Genomic DNA, 26,838 nt, shown 5'->3' with positions numbered 1-26,838 from the left:
GTTTAGTAAATAAATTTGATGAATTTGAGGTATTGCTCAAAACATCAAAGGCAGATATTGTTGGGATATCAGGGACGTGGTGTCACATAGATATAAGGAATGCAGAACTGGAATTTGGGGGAGTACAACGTCTACAGAAAGGACACACAGGATAGGAAGGGAGGAGAGGTTATGCTATTAGTTAAGAAACACATAAAATCCAAGGAAATGAAGCCAGTCGACATCGCTGGACAGTGCAGTGTCGAGTCAGTTTGGTGTGACATAAGCATTGGGAGATCAAAATTGAGAGTAGGAGTGTGCTATAGGCCTAATGACTCTAATGAGTATAATAAGAAACTGTACAGGGAAATAGAGTGGGCCAGTAAATCAGAGAGTCTTATAATGGGAGATTTTAATTTCCCAGATATTGACTGGAATTTGGGGGCAGGTCACTCACACACTAGCAAGGCTTTTGTGGATTTATTGGATGATTGTTTTCTACATCAGCATATTTGTTATTTGTTAGTTATTTGGTTTTTAGCAATTAAGGCCATATTGCTCCGGGATATGCGGTGGTCATTCCCTGACCTTTCCGCATCCTCCGTATTTGGTGGTGACGGGCTCGAACCCTGGTCTAATCAAAAAGCGTGTGCTACGCACTGCTGCTCCTTCCCACCTGGCTACGGGGGCGCACATCAGCATTTCCGGAGGCAACTAGATGGAGTAATACTCTTGATTTGATTATCAGTAGTGATTCTTCATGCATTAAGAATCTGAAGATAAATGAACCACTAGCTGGAAGTGATCACAGTGTGCTGAAGTGGGATTTACTCAAAGAGGTAACTACCATTAGGGGTAAAAGGGAAGGGTTATTGCTTTCGTAAAGATGACTACGATGGACTGAGACAGTATTTAAATTCTATACAGTGGGACCAACTGATGATGTTACCAACAGCAAATTCAAAATGGGAAGCATTCAAAGAACTTATCTTGGAAGCATTGGAGGCAAATTTCTGCTATGGATAAAGGGATGGTTAAATGGCAGAAGACAGAGAGTGGTAATCAATGGACACTGCTCAACGTGGACTAATGTTATTAGTGGAGTTCCTCAGGGTTCAGTGTTGGATCCATTGTAGGGTAGCTAAGAATAGAAACAGGTGCATGTATACTTACGTGTCCACCAATGCTAGGAGTTTAGTAAATAAATTTGATGAATTTGAGGTATTGCTCAAAACATCAAAGGCAGATATTGTTGGGATATCAGGGACGTGGTGTCACATAGATATAAGGAATGCAGAACTGGAATTTGGGGAGTCCAACGTCTACAGAAAGGACACACAGGATAGGAAGGGAGGAGAGGTTATGCTATTAGTTAAGAAACACATAAAATCCAAGGAAATGAAGCCAGTCGACATCGCTGGACAGTGCAGTGTCGAGTCAGTTTGGTGTGACATAAGCATTGGGAGATCAAAATTGAGAGTAGGAGTGTGCTATAGGCCTAATGACTCTGATGAGTATAATAAGAAACTGTACAGGGAAATAGAGTGGGCCAGTAAATCAGAGAGTCTTATAATGGGAGATTTTAATTTCCCAGATATTGACTGGAATTTGGGGGCAGGTCACTCACACACTAGCAAGGCTTTTGTGGATTTATTGGATGATTGTTTTCTACATCACCATGTTCGGGAGGCAACTAGAGGGAGTAATACTCTTGATTATACTCTTGATAATACTCTTGATTATCAGTAGTGATTCTTCATGCATTAAGAATCTGAAGATAAATGAACCACTAGCTGGAAGTGATCACAGTGTACTGAAGTGGGATTTACTCAAGGAGGTAACTACCATCAGAGATAAAGGGAAGGGTTTTTGCTTTCGTAAAGGCAACTATGATGGTCTGAGACAGTATCTAAATTCTATACAGTGGGACCAACTGATGCTGTTACCAACAGCAAATTCAAAATGGGAAGCATTCAAAGTACTTATCCTGGAAGCTACTAGGCTTTACATACCAACTAAGAAATATTGTTCAAAGTTTAGGCCTAAATCGATGTCAGATGAACTAATGAGACATTTGGCAGAGAAGAAAAATGCATGGGATACATACAAATTAACACGTGACACAGAAGCCTATGATAGATACAAGTTGATGTGTAACCAAGTTACAAAGGAGGTTAGGCAGGCGAAGGCAGATTACGAGAAATCTTTGGCAAGGGATGGAAAGAAAAACAGCAAAGAGTTCTTTACTTATGTAAACTCTAGAAGGAAGGTAATGAATCAGATTGGTCCACTTGATATCGATGGGTCAACTGTTGATGATCCTGCTCAGGTAGCTAACAAACTAAATGAATATTTTGCATCGACATTCACAAAAGAGGAGTTATTAAGTGAGGGGAATACCAGAGATGTATTCAACTCTAGCAGTAAGCTAGAGAATCTTGTAATAACTGAGAGTAAAGTGGAGGAGAAATTGTTGAAGATAAAGACAAGAAAGGCACCTGGGGTGGATGGAATCTATCCAGTTATATTAAAGGAGGCAGCAAAGGAAGTAAGCAAACCCTTAGCCATAATTATGATAGCTTCCTTGGACTCAGAGGAGGTACCCACAGGCTGAAGATGTGCAAATGTGACCCCAATTCACAAAGGAGGATCAAAGGCTGACACAAGTAATTAGAGACCTGTGAGTTTAACTTCTGTTCCAGGGAAATTAATGGAGGCACTGGTTAAAGAAGCACTGCAGGATCATCAGACAAAACCTCAGTTATAGCTCCTTTTGGGGGGGGGATTTTACAGTACCGGGTGGTCCAGGGATGCGAGTCATCCCTGGACCATCCGGTACAGGAAACTCGTGACCACCAGTGTCCAATGAGAGAACTTTGCTCTCGAAGTCAAAGGAGAGCCCAAAGAATAAAAGGGCCAAAAATGAGACCAAAGGGTGTGAAGTGGTTGAAGATCTCAAGTGTGGTTCATGTCAATTGCCACCGTCACCACCGCCTTCTGACCCGAGCTCCCTGAGTAGCCGCCTGCATCACCCTTCTAGCAGGAGAGTTCGAACTGCGAGGACCAGAAAGGACCGCTGCCGACTCCCTTACAGAAGCAAGCCTTGCAGCTAGCCTAGGGACAAACCCACCTAAACTGGTAAGCGAAAACCATCCTTACGTATAAATGAACTTGTGTGAAATAGCCAAAATATATTCTAAATTCAATGCTTCTTTTCTGAGTTTCTTTTATATGTGGAAAGTAGAATTAAGTTAATAACATGCATTGTTGTCCACATCCTTGTAGTACTTAGAGCAAGTTTAAAGAAAGGGACAGGATTTGTTTAGAAAGTTAAAATATACAAACCTATGAAATTGCGAGACCTTGGTTCTTATTTCTTTCTGTTTCAAAATGATTGCACATAGATTGATGCATATTTTATTCGTTGTATGTTTATGGTGTGAAAGTAGATGTGTACATGACCTTTTTTTTTTTTTGTAATAAATATTTTTTAAGTGTTATATACATGTTGCATTCTCTCTGCCAACATCCTAAACCATGCCAGGGTAAACAAACTAAGAAAATGGATTTTGCGGGATGGAAAGATGCTAAGCGATCTTTCCATTAAAGATACAATGCGACCTGTTGCTGTAGAAACCGGGGCCTCTAAAAACCCTTGATTTCCAAGGGCTCAGGTTATTATCCTAACCAATTGCCCCAGTAAGGCAAAGTAGACACCACAGATAGACCCAGAGAGAGAGAGAGAGAGAGAGAGAGAGAGAGAGAGAGAGCAAAATGCATCTACATTCACACATGAGGAGTTATTCAGGAAGGGGAATGTCGTAGGTGAAGTGAACATTGGCAGTGAGCTAGATGATTTTCTAATAACTGAGAGGAAAATGGAGGAGAAATTGTTGAGGATAAACATAAAAAAGGCACCCGGGGTGGATGGGATCTATCCAGTTATATTAAAGGAGGCAGCAAAGGAAGTAAGCAAACCCCTAGCCATAATTATGAGAGCTTCTTTGGACTCAGGGAAGGTACCCATAGACTGGAGATGTGCAAATGTAACCCCAATTCACAAAGGAGGATCAAAGGCTGACACAAGTAATTATAGACCTGTTAGTTTAACTTCGGTTCCAGGAAAATTAATGGAAGCACTGGTTAAAGAAGCACTGCAGGATCATCTAGACAAGAATTCAGTTACAGCTCAGACACAGCATGGTTTTGTTAAGGGAAAGTCTTACCTGACCAATTTGATTGGATACTATGATGTAGTCACAAAAGAACTGGATGCAGGGAATAACTTTGATATTATATATTTGGATCTTAGAAAGGCTTTTGATACTGTTGCACACGGAAGACTGCTGCATAAATTGGAGCAGTGTGGCATTGGAGGCAAATTGTTGGTTCAGTGTTGGGTCCATTGTTGTTTTCTGTATTTATAAATGATATTGATGATGGTATATCAAGCTTAGTGTCCAAGTTTGCAGACGATACAAAGGTTGGCAGGGTTGTTAAGGACACTACCGATGCTATGCTGCTGCAACAGAATCTGGAAAGGTTGAGCAGATGGGCTGAGAGGTGGCAAATGAAGTTTAACATTGACAAATGTAAAGTACTACATATGGGAAACAGGAACACCAGATCAACGTATCAACTCTGTGGTACTATGCTGACAGTGGTAGAGAATGAAAAGGACCTGGGGGTAATTGTGCAGGCATATATGAAGTTCTCTGAGCAGTGCAGACGGGCTGCAAGAGTAGCTCATGGTGTCTTGTCAATGATATACAGGAATATTTCTGTATATCAGAACGAGTACAGAGAAGGGCAACATGATTAGTGAATGGAACAAAGGGTTGCTCGTACGAAGAAAGGCTTAAATTTTGCAAATTACAGAGTCTGGAGAGATGGTTTCCATGATCAGGATGAAAAAAATCAGTAATTTTTGGGGAAATAAGACTAAGATTAAAGTACTTAACCCCTGGTAACAAAATGGTCTCCGTCACTATGATTAAATAAAATGAGTTTAGCCGAAGTAAAACATCAAAAATAACTCCGTTATCAATATGTTTTCAGTGATTATGTTTAAATAATAAGGTGAGGAACAAAAGGGTATATGGATGCTGGCGTTTTAGAAGTTGACAGTGAGTTGAACGTTATATTATTTTTATATTCTATATATTTGATAACAGTGAATTATTGATATTGTCATTATTATTGTTGTTTTAGTATGCTTTTGTTGGGCCAAATTAATACTCCGATTATACAACCCTCCTGAATATATATTACTGTCTCTCTAAATTATATTAGTAAACACTTTTCTTTAATAAGATATTTTGATATAACATACACACATAATAATTTTATTTGGATATAAGGGTTTATTATAACACACAAGAGGGAAGAAACAAATGCAGAGGAACCCAATTTACAGATATCAGAAACATTATTTCCAACACCATCTCCATTATTTCCAACACAATCAGAGCCATCTCCCGAACAAGTAGGAGCCAATCCAGCTCCACTCGTGGGCTATATCAATTTGATATCATCGTTTTGCGGGTCGGAAGTAGAAGAAATTCCAATTTTACAGTTCTTTGAATCAGTGGAAGATGTAGCTCAAATTGCAAATTGGTCAGATTGTGAGAAATTAATTGTAATTAAGTCTAAATTGGAGGGGGAAGCTTCAGAATTTTACTCACATTCGCTTGAATTACGGGCAGAAAAACATTGAGCGTTTCAAGGCGGCTTTGGTTGAGCATTTTAAACACTCTGACCCATTCATAACACAATTACAGCGCTTTAGCACAGCTAAACTAAATTCAGATGAGTCAGTTATTCAGTTTGCTTCGCGATTAAAGAATTTGTGTAGGATGACTTTTCAGACAGAAAATGATACACCAGAAGTATTAACACTAAGGGATCAAACTCTTTTAGCCCAATTTTTAAATGGATTAAATGTGAAGCTAAAGCGTTTAGTTTTATCTCAGAATCCAATCAACTTTCAGGTCGCATTGGAAGTAGCATCTTGCGAAGAAATTAATGAAAGATTAATGCAAACTAGCCAGAAAGTCCATATAAATGTAGCAAACAGTATCGTTTATATTGATAAATAAGTGATATCAACAGATAACATTGAAATAAATAGTCTAGAAAGACAACTGTTTTCTCTTAATGAAGAATTACAAAAATTTGCCAAGGAAATTAATTTTCAGCTAGAACAGATTAGAAATTTAAGGAATTCACACAACCCATCTAATGAACATGGAGAGGAGAGACCATCCCCATTTAAGACTCCAAGGGGAGAGCTATTTATAAACAATGCATGCGCAAGCGACCAGGGGAGAAATAGTAGGGGACAAGCTTGTTTGTTTGTTTGTTTGTTATTTGGTTTTTAGGAGCATTAGCAACTAAGGCCATATTGCTCCGGGATATGCGGTGGTCATTCCCTGACCTTTCTGCATCCTCCGTATTTGGTGGTGATGGGCTCGAACCCCGAGTCTAATCAAGAAGCGTGTGCTACGCACTGCTGCTCCTTCCCACCTGGCTCGGAGGTAGTAGTAGTAGTAGTGGCATGTGATGCAAGAAAGCAAATGTATGAGCTTATGCAGCATCAGCCAAAAAAAAAAAAAAATCACACCATTCCCTCCAAATGCCTGTCCAGTTCCTCCTTAAATTTATTCAACCTATCAACTTCCACAATGACAGATGGAAGTTTGTTCCAGCAATTAACCACCCGCTGGCTAAAGGCAAATTTCGGCACATCTATTCTACATCTGTCTTTTCTTAATTTGAATTTATGCCCCCTTAGGTTCGGAATCTGAACAAGCGGAAGGATCCCATCAGAATTCAGCGTGCTCAACCCATTCAAGGCCTTATTCACCACGCAGGTGCCTAGTCTCCAGCCACTGCAATTTGCACAACTTAAGCCTCTCTTGGTAAGAGGATCCCTTCATTCCCCTCACCAATCTTGTTGCCCTTCTCTGTACACGCTCAAGTAAATCTACATCCTTCCTAAAATGAGGCCTCCAGACCTGTACGCAGTACTCAAGGCGTGGCCTGACCATTGCCTTATACAGAGGGATAATAACCTCCTTTTCCCTGCTAGCAAAATTCCTATATATCATTGACAAAACCCCATGACCTGCCCGGGCAGCCTGTCTGCATTGCTCAGAGAACTTCATATCTGACTGCACAATTACTCCCGGGTCTTTTTCATTTTCTACCACCTTAAGTGTAGTACCACACAGTTGGTACGTTTCTCTGGGGTTACTTCTACCCATATGCAGTACTTTGCATTTGTCAAGGTTAAACTTCAGTTGCCACTTCTTAGCCAATCTGCCCAAATTATCTAGATCCTGTTGCAGTAGCACACTGCCATTACTGGCATTAACAACCCTGCCAACCTTTGTATCATCTGCAAACTTCGACATTAAGCCTGATATACCTTCATCAATATCATTGATAAATATACAAAACAACAGTGGACCTAACACCGAACCCTGTGGGACTCCACTAATAACATTAGTCCAAGAAGAGCAGCACCCATTGATTACCACCCTCTGTCTTCTCGCACTTAACCATCCTTTTATCCATTGTAGCAACTTACCCTTAATACCATTCTGCTCCAATTTGTACAATAGTCTTCCATGCGCAACAGTGTCAAAAGCTTTCCTGAAATCCAAATATATGATATCAAAATTGTTTTTTGCATCCAGTTCCTTTGTAACCACATCATAATATCCTATCAAATTTGTCAGACAAGACTTTCCCTTAACAAACCCATGCTGTGTCTGAATTATTGCTGCAGTCTTGTCTAGATGATCCTGAAATGCATCTTTAACCAGCGACTCCATTATTTTACACGGAACAGAAGTTAAACTAACTGGTCTGTAATTACTCGTGTCACCCTTCGATCCCCCTTTGTGAATTGGGGATACATTTGCACATCTCCAGTCCATGGGAACCTCCCCTGAGTTCAAGGATGCTCTCATAATTATGGCTAAGGGTTTGCTTAGTTGCTTTGCCGCCTCCTTTAATATAACTGGATAGATCCCATCCACCCCAGGTGCTTTTCTTATGTTTAACTTCAACAATTTCTCTTCCACTTTGCTCTCAGTTATTACAAGATCATTAAGCACCCTGCTACAATTTGATAACTTTCTGCCATTTTCAAACCTTAATAATTCCTCACGTGTGAATGTAGATGCAAAATACTCATTCAGTTTGTTTGCTATATGAGCAGGATCATCAACAGTCGAACCATCGATGTCAAGTGGACCAATCAGATTCATCCCCTTCCTTTTAGAGTTTATATAAGTATATGTAGGGGACAAGCATTGTTTCGAACACCTCAAGGCAGAGAGGGGAGAAATAATCTTACCGACAGACCAAGTTTTTCCATGCTGTTGCAGGAGCACTTTTATCGGCAGAGAATAGTACCCAGAAACATTTATGCTACCTATCCAAAAGTTAGAGAGTCCTTTCCTAGCAGGCTCAATAATTACTGTTCAATTAACACACATTCAAATTCTTTCAACACAAGACCTAGAGAAACATTATACAATAACAATTCAGAATACAGACAATCTAGGGGGATGAATCATAGACAAATAACACATATGGGAATCTCTTCACATTGGCAATATAGTGATAGGTCCAGTTGACAGAGAAAATTTTCTAAACAGAATATTCGGGGAAATAGAGCTGAGCATGGGGTGTTTACTGCAGATAATGATACAGACTTACCATTAGTAGAAGAATTTATTCAAAGCATTAAATCAAGGTTTTTTGGTTGATAGCGGGGCATCTATCACTCTGCTTAGTGAAGATATTTTTGATAAGATTAAATATAATAAGTACTTAAAATAGAGGCCTCCCAATGTTACAGTATGTGGGATCGCTGGAAGTTTGGTACCTTTAGACACAAAAATTACTGTAAAATTAACCTTAGATGGAAAGTCATTTACTGTTGATGCCTTTGTGGTCAGATTGAGCCCTCAATACGAATTGATATTAGAATCGGATGTTTTACGAAAATTTTTGTTCATACTAGATTCAGAGAAGAGGATTTTAAAATCAGTACCACTTGGGATTTGTATTAGAGAGATAGGGATACAAGAACGAATCATGGGTAATCAAAAATCTGGTGTGGGAAAACTAACCTCAAAACACTTTATTCCACCTAGCACAGAGATAGTTTTAACTATTCAGTGTGCAAACACATTCCATCCAGGACAATTGGTTCTGTTCGAACCCAATTATGACTTAGGGAGTAATGAGTTAGCAGTTAGAAATTCTCTAGACAAATTGTCCAGTGATAGAAAGATTTTGGTTCTTGTGGCAAACACATCATCTGAGCCTTTACACCTCACAGCAGGAATGGCATTAGAAAAAATTTAATGTATTAATACACGAGAGATTAATTTTGCAGGTGAATGAAGGAGGGTTGAAAAGTCATCGCCAGTGACAATTGAAGATTTCGATCTGGACCACTTAACTGTTAATGAACGCCAAGAATTAGTTAAGTTATTAGATAGGTATAAAAAAGATGTTTTTGCCAAATCACCTAGCCAATTGGGTTGTTCCACCGTAGTGCAACACAAAATAAAATTAGAATCAAGTGCCCCAGTAAGGCAGAAGGCCTATCGCACACCCCATGCTTTGCATTGAGAAGTGGAAAGTCAGATTAATGAACTCTTGGATGCGAATATAATTTCACCAAGTGTCTCACCATATTCAGCTCCCATTGTAATGGTGAAGAAACGGGATGGGTCATTACGTTTTTGTGTTGACTTCCGTAAGCTTAACACCAAAACTGTCGCAGACAACTTTCCAGTACCTCAGATAACTGAAATTTTGGCCATTCTGGGGAAAGCTCGTTATTATTCCACTTTGGACCTTCAGTCCGGATTCTGGCAGATTCCTGTCCACCCTGCGGACAGACACAAAACAGCTTTACAACCGGTTAAGCCTTGTACGAATTCAGAAGATTACTGTTCAGGTTAAAAAAATAGTCCAGCGACATTCATGAGGGCCATGTCTGTTGTCCTTCAAGATCTAAGAAAAGAGTCCATCTTTTGCTACCTGGATGACATAATCATTGCAAGCCCAGACCTTAGAATCCATGTCCGGAGACTAGAGACTGTCTTTCAACGCTTGAGACAATATGATCTTAAGCTCAAGCCATCCAAATGTGAGTTCTTGAAGCAAGAGGTAACTTATCTTGAACATCGAGTCAGTTCAGATGGAGTCCTTCCGGATCCTGAGAATGTGGCTGTCGTCAAAAATTGCTTGCACCTAGGACAGTTAAGCAGGTGAGAAGATTCTTAGGGAGGATGACTGGGTTTTACAGAAAATTTATTAAGGGCTATGCAGAAATATCTCGACCATTGACCAACCTCACGAAGAAAGATACACCTTTTGTCTGGAATGAAGCAACACAGACAGCATTTGAGAAACTGAAGACAGCATTGATATCAGAACCATTATTAATTTATCCAGACTTCTCTCAAATTTTCTATCTGAGTACGGACACTTCTCAGTATGCAATTTTGGGAATTCTAGAACAGCAATCACAAGATGAATCCAGGCAGCCAATTGCATTCACAAGCCGTTTGCTAAAGCAGGCAGAGAAATCGTATAGCACTGTGGAAAAAGAAAGTCAGGCCGTCGTGTATTCGATCTCACAGTTCAGAGCTTACCTTTATGCCAGAAAATTTGTCATAATATCAGACAACGCAGCATTGAAGTATTTACTTCAATTGAAGAACCCAACACCTCGATTAATTCGATGGAATCTGATGCTGCAAGATTAAAATTTTTCAGTGCAGTACCGGCCGGGTCGGCTACACTCAGATGCAGATTTCTTATCTCGACCAGTACTAGTAGAGGTACAGATTTCTTATCTCGACCAGTACAGACCTAAGCCTAAGTCATGCAGGAGAAATGTCACAAAGACAGCTGCACCATTATCAATTGAAATAACCCTAGAAGCATTAGTGATGCTGAGAAATGCCACTAAATATCTGATGAGAACGCTACAAAGGGAAGATGACAAACTAAATTCTCTAATTACACAACTTGAAGATAATACTCAATCTTCAGTGAAAATTCCAGATTCCTATTATCTGAATGATGGAATACTATATCATTACACTCTTACTGATGCAAAATTTACCAGAGAGGAGCCTCTGGAAAAAGTGGTGCCACATATACTAAAGTCTGAAATTATGAAAGCATGTCATGATGCTCCACAAAGTGGACATCAAGCATTTGACAAAACGTTACAACGAATTCAAAAAGATTTCGTTTGGACAAATATGGATAGTGACATCAAAAATTGTGGAAACTTGTGCTTCATGTTTGGAGAGAAGAGGTTTTAATCCAAAGGCAAAGGCAAACCTGATGTGAGTTCCTGCTGAGTCATCACCTTGGTATAGAGTGAGCATGGATATTCTTGGACCACTACCCACCAGTTTAGAGGGAGATAAATACCTTCTAGTGGTTGTTGATTGTTTCACAAGGTATGCAGAAGTAATACCTTTGAAAACACAAAAGGCTGAAGAAGTGGCAACTGCATTTATCAATTTTGTTGGGGCAAGACATGGTATTCCACAAGTACTATTAACAGACCGCAGTAGTAATTTTTGTAGCCAGCTAATGAAAGATGTTTACGATCAACATGGAATTAAGAAACTTCAAACAACTGCATTCCATCCTCAGTGTAATGCCAAAGTAGAATGTCTAAATAGGACACTGGCAGCAATACTGTCACATGTGGTCAATACCACACAGTCAGACTGGCATATTTGTGTACCATTAGCAGTTGCACCTTATTACTCTGCTGTCCACTCATCTACACAGGAAACACCAAACTTTTTGTTATATGGAAGAGATGTGGTCCTACCTCAACACATTTGGACATCATCAGTTCCACAAACTTATGTTTAGCATTAGCATTAGCATTAGTAGAGGCATATGATGCAAGAAAGCAAGCTTATTCAGCATCAGCCAAAAAAAAAAAAAAAACACCACTACTCCCATTTCACCCCTCAATTCGTTCGAAATACCTGTCCAGCTGAGCCTTAAATTTGTTTAGGCTATCAACTTCAACAACAAGCGATGGAAGTCTATTCCACAAACCAACTGCCCGCTGGCTAAAGGCGAATTTCCGCACATCTATCCGACATCCGTCCTTCCTCAATTTGAATTTATGCCCTCTCAGGTGATTATTCTGAGCAAGAGGAAGAATCCCATCGGCATTGAGCATGCTCAAGCCATTCAAAGCCTTGTACACCTCTATCAGATCACCTCGGCGATGCCTAGTCTCCAGGCTCTGTAATTTGCAAAACTTAAGCCTTTCTTCGTAAGAGCAACCCTTTGTTCCATTCACTAATCTTGTTGCCCTTCTCTGTACTCGTTCCAGCAGCTCTACATCCTTCTTGAAATGAGGCCTCCAGACCTGTATACAGTACTCAAGGTGTGGCCTGACCAATGCCTTATACAAGGGAATAATCACATCCCTGTCCCTGCTAGAAAAATTCCTGTATATCATTGACAAGACACCATGAGCTACTCTTGCAGCTCGTCTGCACTGCTCAGAGAACTTCATATCTGCCTGCACAATTACCCCCAGGTCCTTTTCATTCTCTACCACTGTCAGCGTAGTACCACAGAGTTGATACGTTGATCTGGGGTTACTGTTTCCCATATGTAGTACTTTACATTTGTCAATGTTAAACTTCATTTGCCACCTCTCAGCCCATCTGCTCAACCTTTCCAGATCCTGTTGCAGCAGCATAGTATCAGTAGTGTCCTTAACAACCCTGCCAACCTTTGTATCGTCTGCAAACTTGGACATTAAGCCTGATACACCATCTTCAATATCATTTATAAATACAGAAAACAACAATGGACCCAACACTGAACCCTGAGGAACTCCACTAATAACATTAGTCCACGTTGAGCAGTGTCCATTGATTACCACTCTCTGTCTTCTGCCACTCAACCATCCCTTTATCCATAGCAGCAATTTGCCTCGAATGCCACACTTCTCCAATTTGTGCAGCAGTCTTCCATGCGCAACAGTATCAAAAGCCTTTCTAAGATCCAAATATATAATATCAAAGTTATTCCCTGCATCCAGTTCTTTTGTGACTACATCATAGTATCCAATCAAATTGGTCAGACAAGACCTGCCCTTAACAAACCCATGCTGTGTCTGAGCTATAACTGAATTCTTGTCCAGATGATCCTGCAGTGCTTCTTTAACCAGTGCCTCCATTAATTTACCTGGAACCGAAGTTAAACTAACAGGTCTATAATTACTTGTGTCAGCCTTTGATCCTCCTTTGTGAATTGGGGTTACATTTGCACATCTCCAGTCCATGGGTACCTCCCCTGAGTCCAAAGAAGCTCTCATAATTATGGCTAGGGGTTTGCTTACTTCCTTTGCTGCCTCCTTTAATATAACTGGAACATTATTCAGAACAAATGGTAGCAAGAATGCAGCGTACGTATGAAATAGTTCAACAACACCTTCAAGAAGCAACAGCAAGCCAAGAGCATTACTGCTCCACAAAAGCTGTAGATAAGAAAATCAGAGTGGGCAGTGTGGTATGCCTGTATACACCTAGAGTTAAACCAGGTCAAACACGCAAATTGGCACGTCAAAGTAGTGGGCCTTATAGAGTGATAGCTCAAACGTCTCCCGTAAATTTCCAAATTCAAAATATCTACCAACCCAGAGATAAACAGTTGGTTCATGTAGATAGATTGACTAAAGTTATAGATCGTAGGCCTTTTCCAGAACTATGGATCGAGCATCCTGAGACTGACATACCTCCAGATTCATCCATGGAACACACTAAGCCAAAAGAGGTTTATCAAGAGCTGGAAGAAGAAGAGCAAGAAGAGGTATGGTTTGATGCAATCGTACCAACAACCAGGTTTCCAACGAGCCTACCGGTGTCCATTCCTCTGGCACTCTTGCCAAACAGAGGTGTGAAAAAACAACCAGTAGTAAAACAAGACGAACAGATAGCTCCAAAATAGGAACGTAAAGAGAGAGGTCGCGTTCAGCCTACGCACCAGTATAACCTGCGCAGCAGAAGTCAAGAGCCTCAAGTCTCTTTACCACTTCCTAGGAACGATGAGGTGACAATAATTCCTCAATCAATGACTCAGCCAGTTGTTCCCGAAGAAGTTCAAATTCATGATGGAGATACAGAACAGATTATCCCTACTGATAGTGCACATACTGGACCACAGTCTCAACCAGTACAAACCTGTGCACAAGGGGGAGCAGAAGCACCAACACCACCCTCAGATAACTCAGGACTAGTGGACAGAACTATGTTATTAAGTTAATAGATGCATTAAAATAAGCTATTGATTAACATCCAAGAGTGAGGATTTTCTTTTTGTTGTGTTTACCAACTTAACTTGGCACTGGACATAGAGAAGGTTACTTTAATGGAAAATAAATTAAGAAAAAAGGGGGATAAGCAAAGTTATGGCAAACAAAGGATTTACTGCAGGATCATGCCTATGTAAAAGAACATGCCCATAGAGGTGAAGAAATTGATCAGTTTTGTTGGATTTTGTCAGTATGTTTTATCAGCAGTTATGTAAATGGATGGCTAAACGAGTGCAGGTTATGAAATGGCATAGGTAGGAAAATAGAAATTAATTCATCTTATCTTTATAAATCTCATGCAGAAGCACGAATTACTTTAATGAATCTGAGAAAAAAACAAAAAAAAAAACAGATTTAGTAGCAGAATGTTATTCAAATATAACCATTGAGCTAATACTATTAAAGCAAATACTTTTCTCCCACCAAATATATCAATTATGTAAGGTCGAATGAAGAGAGGAAGAACGCAATTAGTCTAGGGGTATGTTCAGAAATCCCTTAATTACTTTTTGTCTTCTCTCTCTCTCTCTCTCTTTACATGTCTAAATTCGAGTTCAAGAGAGTTTGTTGTTGTTGTTTGTTTGTTAGGAGCATTAGCAACTAAGGCCATATTGCTCCGGGATATGCGGTGGTCAATCCTTGACCTTTCCGCATCCTCCGTATTTGATGGTGACGGGCTCGAACCCCGGTCTAATCAAGAAGCATGTGCTACGCACTGCTGCTCCTTCCCACCTGGCTACGGAGGCGCCAGTTCAAGAGAGAGGACCCACAGTGGTTAAGGAAGGAAAAAAAATATATGTTCAGTTTTTTTTTTTTGTGAAATGGAGAGAGGCAGTAGTCTGGGGTACGGCTGGTTCCTCCTAGTCTTTCTCGTTTTTCTCACTTTGTCAAAGATAGGATTTAAGAGAAAAGAGGTAACATCTAGATTTCAAGGTTAAGATAAGGGATCTTCTTGTGTTTTTGGAAAAAAAAAAAGAGTCTAATTTCAAATAAGAAACAATATGAATCAGATTTTACTTCCACAAACGACTTTTTGAATAGAAGTTTACCCACTAATCAGAGCTCTCTCATGTATGAAACCAAAGGAGTATTGTTATTGCATTCATGTAGAAAGGTCAAAATAGAACACACAGTTGATATCAACCATGATGGAAAAAGAAAACTGCTGAAGAATTAGTTTGTGCTCATGCCTCCCAAAAATCCAGAATGCTGTGCTGATGAAGGTAATCTATGCCTATAATTTTTGCTAAAAGCAAGAGAATGGAAAAAAAAAAGAAAAAAAAAAAATGATAAAGAGAAAAGGTTTTGTTACTTCCCCGTGCCAAAGATAAAGAGGGAATGAGGTCCAAAGCCAGAGAAAAGCAAGAAGATGTATAGAAATAAAACCGAATCAACACATATGTGAAGAGAAAAAAAAAAAAAAATCAGTACTAGAATGGGAAAGTTTACTTAATGATGCAAATTATGAATCATAAAAATGCATCCATTTCTGGGAAGATGTACACCTAGCAGGAATCAGGAGTCGACTCAGACTTTAATAAGTGCCATCATTATGGTCAATCTTAATCAGTGCTATTGTGTGACATGTAATACTACAACTTGAATCATCAAAAGTGTTGTGTATGTTTTAAACAGAATATAAGTGCAGTGCTTCAATCCTCAGGATTTGAAATTTGTGTAGTGCACCAATAATTCCTACTATAAAGGAACTTCAATCGTGAAGGTCTCTTACAAACTATTCTCAGAACCAATATTCTCTGTAGAAGGAAGAAGATGATCGGTGGAACTGAACAGTAGATGACCCATCACAAATATGATCAACATATGAAAACTTATGTATACTATTATGCTAGAATTGATATTATGTTAGAATTTATGTTTTGTGTGAATCAATATTATATGTACCCATAAGAGATTTTTGTTAACACAGATGATTCTATGGAAATATAGGGTCTATGGGAATATCTTAATTCTATAACTACTAAACCAATATTATTATATGATTTTAAGCCCTATTTTTCAAAACTCAGGTTTAATTTCTTTATGTTTTAATCAAGTATATATGAAATGGCTGAAGTATAATATGCTGAGTAACTTGTCTGTGTAATGAGAATAGGTATGTATGTTTATGTATAAATCTATGGAATCTAGAACTAATCTAATAGCATTAATAGGTTGGTTGAAAGGTATTTTAATTGTTATCACTTATAAGTTTGATTGTATATCATGTGGCCATGTAGTGAATGCACATACTAATACTTGTGTTACTTTTCTGTATTTCATGAACCATCTTCAGAGGAATCAGAAGGATCATAGTGAAAGGATTCCGAGTGAAGTTTTAACAGACTAGATCAAATATGTGGAAAGTGAAGGAAGCGAACATTGGTTAAAGGTGAAATGATACGGATCAGATAGTGGGCATTATCAAAACATTGCTCATGAACATCGAGATGTGGTGAATGCAAGATGAAAAGAACATTCTTCAACATTAGAGTGCTACATGATTTAGTTTAATTATAATATATCTTGTGTATCTCATATACCTTGTTAGCTAAATGATTTGTAATCCAATTATCCATATCTTTTAATATTTTGATATTATTAATACTGTACCATTATCCTAATATCTGGATTATATGTCAGTACCCAGAGTTCTGTTAATCAGGGGAAAAGTTGGAGCTGGTCCCGACACATTTGAATGTCTTTTGTTATAAATGTTTATGTTGTAGTAAGGTCACGTAAGTAGAAAGCCTAAATTAGCCGATGGTTTTTGTAAAGAAAGGAAGCATGGGTAAGATTCATTGGGACACACTTGATGGCCCATAGACAGAATTATGGATGCAGAATTTTCAATTCTACATCCAAAATTCTAAGGGGAGCTGGGGAAAGTGTTAGCCTGAGAGTTTTTACATTCCCATACTCATTTATCCTCATTTATCAAGTGTTAGCCTGAAATTATAATCTATCCATACCAATACTCATTTATCAAGATTGTAAGGGAGCAACATCAAGCCTGAGTTGTGTAACTGTGGGTATCTATTGCCAGCTGAAAGAATAGAGAGAGAATTAGACAAAGTTTGTATCCCAGGGAACGTGAAAATCTCTCACTCTAACTGTTTTCCTCCCCATAGCTGATGAGAAGCAAGATTAAAAACTTTCCCAAAGACTATCATATCACATGGGCCAAAGAAAACAGTACATTCATGGCATATTGTCGAAACATAGCATACAGGTAGCCTGAAAGAATATTATCTAGAATATGTCTAAAACTGCATAAATTAAAGTAAAATGAAAGAATACTGCAAGCTTGGCTCTCTTCGCCAACCACGATACCCAAAAGTTTTTACGACTGGGGTAATACAACGGAAATCGTGGGAGGTTGGCCAGGATGGGAAGCTAGCGTGAGAAAATGAGTAGGCGGGCATTTTATCAATATCTCCAACACTAGGACGCCAGGCAAAACACCCAGAGATGAGGGGATCCATTTGGGGGGGATGCGAGTCATCCTGGACCATCCGGTACAGGAAACTCGTGACCACCAGTGTCCAATGAGAGAACTTTGCTCTCGAAGTCAAAGGAGAGCCCAAAGAATAAAAGAGCCAAAAATGAGACCAAAGGGTGTGAAGTGGTTTAAAATCTCGAGTGTGGTTCCTGTCGATTGCCACCGTCACCACCGCCTTCTGACCCGAGCTCCCTGAGTAGCCGCCTGCATCACCCTTCTAGACGGAGAGTTGGAACTGCGAGGACCAGAAAGGACCGCTGCCGACTCCCTTACAGAAGCAAGCCTTGCAACTAGCCTAGGGACAAACCCACCTAAATTGGTAAGCGAAAACCATCCTTATGTATAAATGAACTTGTGTGAAACAGCCAAAATATATTCTAAATTCAATGCTTCCTTTATGAGTTTCTTTTATATGTGGAAAGCAGAATTAAGTTAATAACATGTATTGTTGTCCATGCCCTTGTAGTACTTAGAGCAAGTTTAAAGAAAGGGACAGGATTTGTTTAGAAAGTTAAAATATACAAACCTATGAAATTGCGAGACCATTGATTCTTATTTCTTTCTGTTTCAAAATGATTGCGCATAGATTGATGCATATTTTATTCGTTGTATGTTTATGGTGTGAAAGTAGATGTGTACATGACCTTTTTGTTTGTAATAAATATTGTTAAGTATTATATGCATGTTGCATTCTCTCTGCCAACATCCTAAACCACACCAGGATAAACAAACTAAGAAAATGGATTTTGCAGGATGGAAAGATGCTAAGTGATCTTTCCATTAAAAACAAAATGCAACCTGTTGCTGCAAAAACCGGGGCCCCTAAAAACCCCTGATTTCCAAGGGCTCAGGTTATTGTCCTAACTGATTGCCTGAGTAAGGCAAGATAGACACCACAGGTAGACCCCAAGAGAGAGAGAAAGAAGGCAAAAGAGAGTGAAAGAGAGAAAGAGGGAGAAGAGTGAGGGTGGGGTCGTACAATGTAGTTAAGAAGTATAGTTTCAACAGATCAAAATTTCTCATAAGTAGTCTGTGCAAATCCATTCTCATAACAGAGACTTTATTACTAATCAGTGCACAAAAATAATGTGCTCTGTATTCACATGACCATCATCTAGAAAACTATATATGATAGGTTGAATATAACTGCACTAAAGCCTACAAATGCTATTTAATAAAAAAATAGAAAACTATACTTGTATATATTATTTTGAATAAAATTTTAATATACTTACCTACATCATTCTGACTATGATTTTTTATGATTTCTGCAAGTTTTAGGTTTCCAGCAATAACAGCTACTTGATAAGCACTCTGGTTAGCAAAGTTGAGGGCATTCTTGTCTGACCCACGAAAAAGCAATACTCGTGCACAACTCTCTTGATCATTAACAGCACAGACATGAAGTGGTGTATTGCCACTAGCATTCTGGGAATTCATATCAGCACCATAAAATAAAAGATGTTCTAAGTGTCGTACTAAGCCATGCTTACAGGCCTAGAATAAAGAAAATTATTTTATAAGCTATTTGTTTAAGACAACAGAAATTAAAACAGAATTACTCCTTCTTATATAAACTTTTGAAATTAAAAGACTTAATTTCAATTGCATTTTGCATTAAATTTTAAAAAACATTTCAAAGTGACATTATTATTTTACACTTGATAACAAAACTAAAATTAATGATGAAACTTAAAGTTAGAATAACAACAAGGATTATATTTACTGTAATAAAGTTACAATAAAAACCCCTGTCAGAAGAGATGATCAGTAGCAAGGCTGCAGATATATGGTCCAAAACTTGTTTTAACTTACATATTATATTACATATTATCTAGCCATTTATAACAATCTAAACATGATGCACCATGATCTGATGTAAAGAGCCTTACATTCACTCTCAAAGGGAAATATTTTGTAAAGAAATACATACATACATAAGAAAGTTTTATGCCTCAAGTGGTTAAACTAGTGGGGGAAATTATTACTATTCATTTTTTTTTTTGGTAAAATAATGAAAAAGCAAGTTTATATTGCCAAACAGAGTCAGAGTGGTCAATTTTTTGTGGGTGGGGGAGATCACCAGACCTGAGCAACCAATGTCAATGACTTCATCTACCTTTCTTTCAAATATTTGTCCCATCTACCATTAAATTTAGGTGAACTTCCACAAGGAAGATGGGAGTTTATTCCAACAGTCAATAAATCTTTGAATAAAGGAAAGTTTTTACCTCAATTCTACAATTATCTTCTCTCAATCAAATTTATGCTTTTCTGTGAATATCAAAGTGCAAAAGACAAGTGCCACCCAACCAGTTTCCAAATACTATAATTTACAGAATTCAAGTATCTCTTAATAAGGATATCAGTTTGTGCCCTTAACCTGTCTTTTTGTTTTCAACAGGTCCACATCTTTCCTAAAATAGGGTTGCCAAACCTACAGCAATATTTAAGACAAAGCCTAATCACTGCTTTACATAATGGAATAATGAACTGTCTAATGGACAGCACCATACCAAAAATAATGAAATTATCTTTGGTTTGGTGCTATGCAAGTAGTATGTTACTGTAGGTTCACTGAACCCATATACATGAATGTTAAACTTCAGCAGCCATTGTTCAGCCCATTCAAATAATTTATTTAGGTAAAGAAACTTCCACAAGTTTGGATCACTTGCTGAGTAGTATCCAATTTACTGTAATTAACCATCCTGCCCACCAGCAACCTTACACTTTAAAATTAAAATAACTCCATCTATATCATTAAAAAATATTAGAAACAGCAAGAAGTCCAGCACAAAACTCTGGGGGACCCCACTCATAACAATACAAAAAGTGACCATTTTTAACTATCCTAGCATTAGCATGAGGCATATGATGCAAGAAAGCAAGCTTATGCAGCATCAGGTACAAAAAAAAAAAAAAAAAAAAAAAAACCTCCCATTTCACCCATCCATTCACTCCAAATGCCTGTCTAGCTCAGCGTTAATTTTATTTAAGCTATCACTTTTTTTTTTTTTTTTTTTTTTATGTAAACCCCAAACACGAGAGGTATTAGAACCTATAGTACTTAATACCGCATATGGGTTGGAGGTTTAGAAGATGAGAGAAGATATTTGTTGACATTAGACTTAAACTTCTGTAGACTGTAATTTTCAGGAAATACGTACGAAGGAAGGTTATTCCAGAAAACAGCAGTTGAATGAATAAACGAGAAAGATGACGCATTGGTTCTGTGAGTTTGAAGTTGGATAGTAAACGGGTGTTGGCTGGTGATGGCACAGGTTCAGACTGTTTTGAAAGAGAGAGCGGAAATTATAGAAGCCAATTCAAAAGAACAGTGCCCGTGGAAATATCTGTAAAAGAGGCATACAACAGACACGGTACGTCTATGAGACAGCGAGTGGAGAGACTCTGTTAGAGATTATTTTTTTTATTATTATTATTTACCCTGAGAGAGAGAGAAGTAGAATGGAATCACCAAGAAAGAGAAGAATGATGATATCCAGCTGAGGACCCTGGATGTGCCAAGCCCATACTCACCAGATGTGAGCCCCTATCATTAATTACCCTAACTGCCCTCTTCTGAATGAAATCAAGAAGCCTGAGAGAGGTTTTGAGGCCACCACCCAAGATGTGGGAACATTATTCCCTGATAGGGCTGATTTGCGATTTATACAGAGTGAACAGCTGTTTGGAAGAAAAGTAACCCTGAGAGTGAAAGAGAAAACCAAGTTTTTTAGATGCAGAAGAAGCAATATTTGTAATGTGCTTGTGCCAGGGTAATCCCCAAAAGAGATATATCATTTTGCCGAGAAATCGGAGTGTCACCAAAAATAAGCATAGGAGCAGAAGAATCCTTTTTGAGAGATATAAGACAAGACTGAGGTTTAGAAGAATTGGAATCAACTAAGTTCTCTTTGTCCAACTGGAGAATTACATGGAGAACGGCATTTAAGGAATTGGTAGCAGATTTTTGAGAAGTTGAAGCTGATTCAGCAGGGCAAGGTTTCTCAAAATGGAAAGTGGAATATAATGTGCTATCATCGGCAAAACTATGGATAGGATTTCCAGTCAATGGAAGAAGGTCATTAATATACATGAGGAAAAGAGTGGGGGAAAGAACTGAACCCTGGGGGACACCGGCATTAGTGGAGAAGTTAGAAGACAGAGAGCCATCTACCATCACCCTCAGTGAGTAATCATAGAGAAAACTGGATAACCAATTACTAAAAACAGTTGGCAAACCATAAGATGGAAGCTTGTTTAGAAGACCAAACACGATCGAAAGCCTTTTAGATGTCAAGAGCAACTGCTTGTGTTTCACTGAACTTTTCCAATGAATTAGTCCATAAATGGGTAACATAAGCCAAAATATCACCAGTGGATCGACACTGACAGAATCCATACTGGCGATTGTTGATCAGACGGAAGGTTTCTAGGTAGTTTAAGAGTTGGTGGTTAATTGATTTCTCCATTACTTTACAAAGAGTAAAAGTAACTCCAATGGGACAATAATTGGATAGGAGGGATTTGTCACCCTTTTTAGGAACTGGCTGGATATGAGCAAATTTCCAAACAGAAAGAAAAACACCTTTGGAATAAGAAAGTGAAAAAAGGCGGCAAAGAACAGGAGTAAGTTCAGGAGCACAGGCTTTGAGAACAAGTGGAGAAATACCATCAGGACCTGGAGCTTTCTTAGCATCAAGATTCATCAAAATCCTTCTAACATCCTTTTGACAGAAGATCACAGAAGGCATTGAATGGAGTGTATTGGGAATGGTGTTTTACCAAGATCTTTAATACACGAATTGGAAGAAAAACGGGATGTTAGCAGGTCAGCTTTATCCTTGGCAGAAGTGACAACAGAACCATCTGGTGTCGACAGAGGTGGGAGAAGAGATGGGCAAAAATTGTGGCCAATAGCTTTGGCAAGAGACCAGAATGCTCGGCTACCATTAGGGCAAGAAGCAAGTTTTCTACTCTTGGCCTGTTCAAACTCTGGTTTCGACTGATTAATAACTGCTTTACAATTGTTGCAAACTTTGGTGTAGGCAGAAAATGAAACTGAAGAATAAAAAACAAACCAATTATGATATGCAACGTTCTACTCTTGAACAGCCTTAGCACATTTATAGGAAAACCAAGGTTTAGATAAAGGACAAGATTTGAAAGTGGAGTGTGGAATAAAGGATTCCATTCCCGCAAGAATAATTTCACTGACACGATCTGATCAAACGTTGACATCAGAAGTTTCAAAACAGAAATCCAACCAAGGAAAAGAAGAAAAGAAATCTCGCAGGTCATCCCATTTTGCATTCTTGTAATGCCAAACAAACAATACGAGGTTGGGAATAGCCATCAGATAAAGGCTCCATTGGAGAAGAGACAATCACCAAGTTGTGACCTGAGGTGCCTAAAGGACCTCTCACTTCGACTATGTACTTAGAAGGGTTGTTCGCGAGAAAAAGATGAAGAGTGTTGGCTGTACAGTTAGGATTGTCTAGTATTCTTGTAGGTAAATGAACAATCTGTGCAAGGTCATTAGTAATTGGAAAAGCCTCAGCATCTCGATCAGCTGGGTCGGTGTGACTAGAAAACAGAAGCCAGCTGGAGTTGTGAACATTAAAATCACCAAGGAAAATTACCTCACTGTTAGGAAAGTTGGACTGGAGAAAGTCAAGTTGCAAAGAGAGGAAGTCAAAGAGCTCCAAGTGATTAGTGGAGTTGGGAGAACGGTAGAGACAACAGATGAATTTGACACAATGAGATAGAGAGATTTTAAGCCAGAGAAGATCAAAGAGAGGAGATTCCAAATTGCCAAGTCTCTGACAGGGAATATCAGAATGGACATATGCACAAGTACCACCTTTGAGGCGAAAGGAATCATACAGCAAATAATTTGGGCAACTGAGATGAGCAGTAGTTGAATCAACCAATAACTGAGATTCTGTCAGAAAAAGTACATGGGGTTTAGCAGACTGCAAGTGGAAATGGACATTCATTCAGATCAGAACTAAGACTACATATATTTGTGAAAATGAATTAGGAAGTGTTTGGGAGGTTTAGATCTTTTCGCAGATAAGCTTACTCTATTAGTTTAACAATTCATGGCGTATTCAATAGTAAGAAAAAGTGGGTGAGACATGCTGTATGAAGTAATGAAATTTTTGGATATGGCATACACATGGTAAGAATATACCTAGATCCTTGTCCAGTCACTATCTGGCAGAGTAGAGGTAGCAAGATTATACACTATCTGATCCGGAAGCCTCCTAAAGAGTTCCCAATAGGTTCGGTCCGGTGTACTAACTAGTGGCCAGCTTGCAAACACCATTTTAGAGCTGTACCCTCGTAATGTAAGTAAGATTGGATCTGGCCACATTCATCATAACCTCAAAAGTCATCAATAATATTGCATGATGGAAGAGATGGGGAAGGGTTGACTGGAACTTAGCTCTGGAGACTAAACATGGGTTCCTCCACTTCAAGCCTCCAATAAGTAAAGTGGTGGTATTGCACAGATTGATGAGAGTCATCTACCACCTAGTACTGCCTGGTAACACAAAGGGGTGGCATTCCTCCATGTGGTGTGGGCGTTACACCTCGACCCTTCTTATATTAGTTCACATCTGGGTGATCACCCACGTGCTTGTGCATGGAAGTTATACCCAGGATTACTAACAGTCCCACCATCGTGAAGGTGCAAGCAGAGGATTTGGGTGTCAAAGACCGTGCAGACTTCGCCGAAATTGGGTCCACTTGACTTGAGTATCACCCGAATATCAGTTCCCTCAGCGTTTTAGACTCTAAGATAGCAAGTACAGCTTGTCTGGCATATCTGAGAGAATGTCTGTGACAACCTCAAGGACCAAACAACTTCCACAACAACAGATGGATGACTGTTCCAGCAATAAACTATCCAGTCTAAAGGTAAATTTTCGCACATCTATTCTATAACTGTCTTTCATCATTTTGAATTTATGCCCCCTCAGGTTCGTAATCTGAGAAAGAGGAAGAATCCCATCAGCACTGAGCTTGTTCAACCAGTTAAAGGGCTTATACACCTCAATCTGATCACCTTGCAGGTGCCTAGTTTCCAGGTGCTGCAATTTGCAGAACATAAGCCTTTCTTGATAATAGCACCAATTTGTTCCAATCACCAATCTTGTTACTCTTCTTTGTACTCATTTTAGCAACTCTACATCGTTCCTAAAATGAGGCCTCCAAACATGTACATAATAATTAAGGTGTGGCCTGACTATTGACTTATGCAATGGAATAATCACTTCATTGTCCCTGCTAGCAATATTCCTATATATCATTGGTTTTAATCTGAGAAAGAGGAAGAAACTCATCAGCACTGAGCTTTCTCAACCTGTTCAAGGTCTTATACACTTCAATCAGATACCTTGCAGGTGCCTAGTCTCCAGGCACTGCAATTTGCAGAACATTAGCATTTAGCATTAGTAGAGGCATTTGATGCAAGAAAGCAAGCTTATGCAGCATCAGCCAAAAAAAAAAAAAAAAACCACTTCCACTTCACCCCTCTGTTCGTTCGAAATACCTGCCCAGCTGAGCCTTAAACTTATTTAGGCTATCAACTTCCACGACAAGGGATGGAAGTCTGTTCCACCAACCAACCACCCGCTGGCTAAAGGCAAATTTCCACACGTCTATCCTACATCTGTCTTTCCTCAATTTGAATTTATGCCCTCTCAGGTGATTATTCTGAGCGAGAGGAAGAATCCCATCAGCATTGAGCATGCTCAAACCATTCAAGGCTTTAAACACCTCTATCAGATCACCTCGCTGGTGCCTAGTCTCCAGACACTGTAATTTGCAAAACTTAAGCCTTTCTTCGTAAGAGCACCCCTTTTTTCCATTCACTAATCTTGTTGCCCTTCTCTGTACTCGTTCCAACAGCTCTACATCCCTCTTGAAATGAGGCCTCCAGACCTGTATACAGTACTCTAGGTGTGGCCTGACCATTGCCTTGTACAATGGGATAATTACTTCCTTGTCCCTGCTAGCAAAATTCCTATATATCATTGACAAGACTCCATGACTTTTCCAGCAAACTTTATATCTGACTGCACAATTACCCCCAGGTCTTTTTCACTTTCCACTTCCTTGATTGTACTACCACCCAGTTGGTATGTTTCTCTTGGCTTACTGCTACCCATATGCAGTATTTTGCATTTGTCAATGTTAAAATTCAGTTGCCACTTTTCAGCCATTTTACCCAACTTATCTAGATCCCATTACAGTAGCATACTGTCTTTACTGTCATGAAAAACTCTGGCAACCTTTGTATCATCTGCAAACTTGGACATTAAGCCTGACATCCCTCTATCAATATCATTCCGCTAGCAGAAATGCAACTGGAAATTGCACAAAACACAATGGGCCCAGCACCAAATGCTGAGGAACGTCACTAATAACATTAGTCCTCGAAGAGCACTGTTCGTTGATTACCACTCTCTGTTGTCTCTCACTCAACCATCTCTTTATCCATTGTAACAACTTGCCTTTAATGCCATACCACTCCAATTTGTACAGCAGTCTTCCTTGTGCAACAGTATCAAAAGCTTTCCTGAAATCCAAATACAGTCAGTCCTCGTATATAACACGTGTAGTGTTTACACTACACGAATTCGATCATACATGATTTATAAATAGGAGAATATCATATCATGAGCTGAATTCGCTTAAGCACAATTCGCCTCTGTGTTTACAAGAAATGGCAGTCGAACACAGAATCACCCCAACTGAACGCAACACGATGGGAATGAAGAGAAGAGTCTGAAAATGTATGTTTTATATATGAGTGAAGTGGAAACACATTTCACCATAATAATATAAAAACCCACACAATTCCAGCTATCGGTATTATCGCAAATGCAATTAGATTGAGTTTACTACTTTTTTATAACAGATTCCACTAGCAGAAATG

The 26,838-nt window shown here is 39.0% G+C and overlaps 1 protein-coding gene across 1 annotated transcript in view; it reads right to left on the bottom strand.

Moving 5' to 3' along the window:
* The window catches only part of LOC150074965 (uncharacterized), a 658,991-nt gene that overhangs the window by 425,429 nt on the left and 206,724 nt on the right, over positions 1-26,838 (bottom strand). The window contains exon 9 of the mRNA XM_090389013.1: positions 19,118-19,379. Within this exon, the coding sequence (XP_090245139.1) occupies positions 19,118-19,379 (262 nt within the window). The remainder of the gene's footprint in view (positions 1-19,117; positions 19,380-26,838) is intronic.

This window comes from Mastigoproctus giganteus, chromosome 14, assembly GCF_048544385.1.
Source record: "Mastigoproctus giganteus isolate SK-2022 chromosome 14, ASM4854438v1, whole genome shotgun sequence".
Lineage (NCBI taxonomy): Eukaryota > Metazoa > Arthropoda > Arachnida > Uropygi > Thelyphonidae > Mastigoproctus > Mastigoproctus giganteus.
This window is presented reverse-complemented; position numbering and strand designations above follow the sequence as displayed.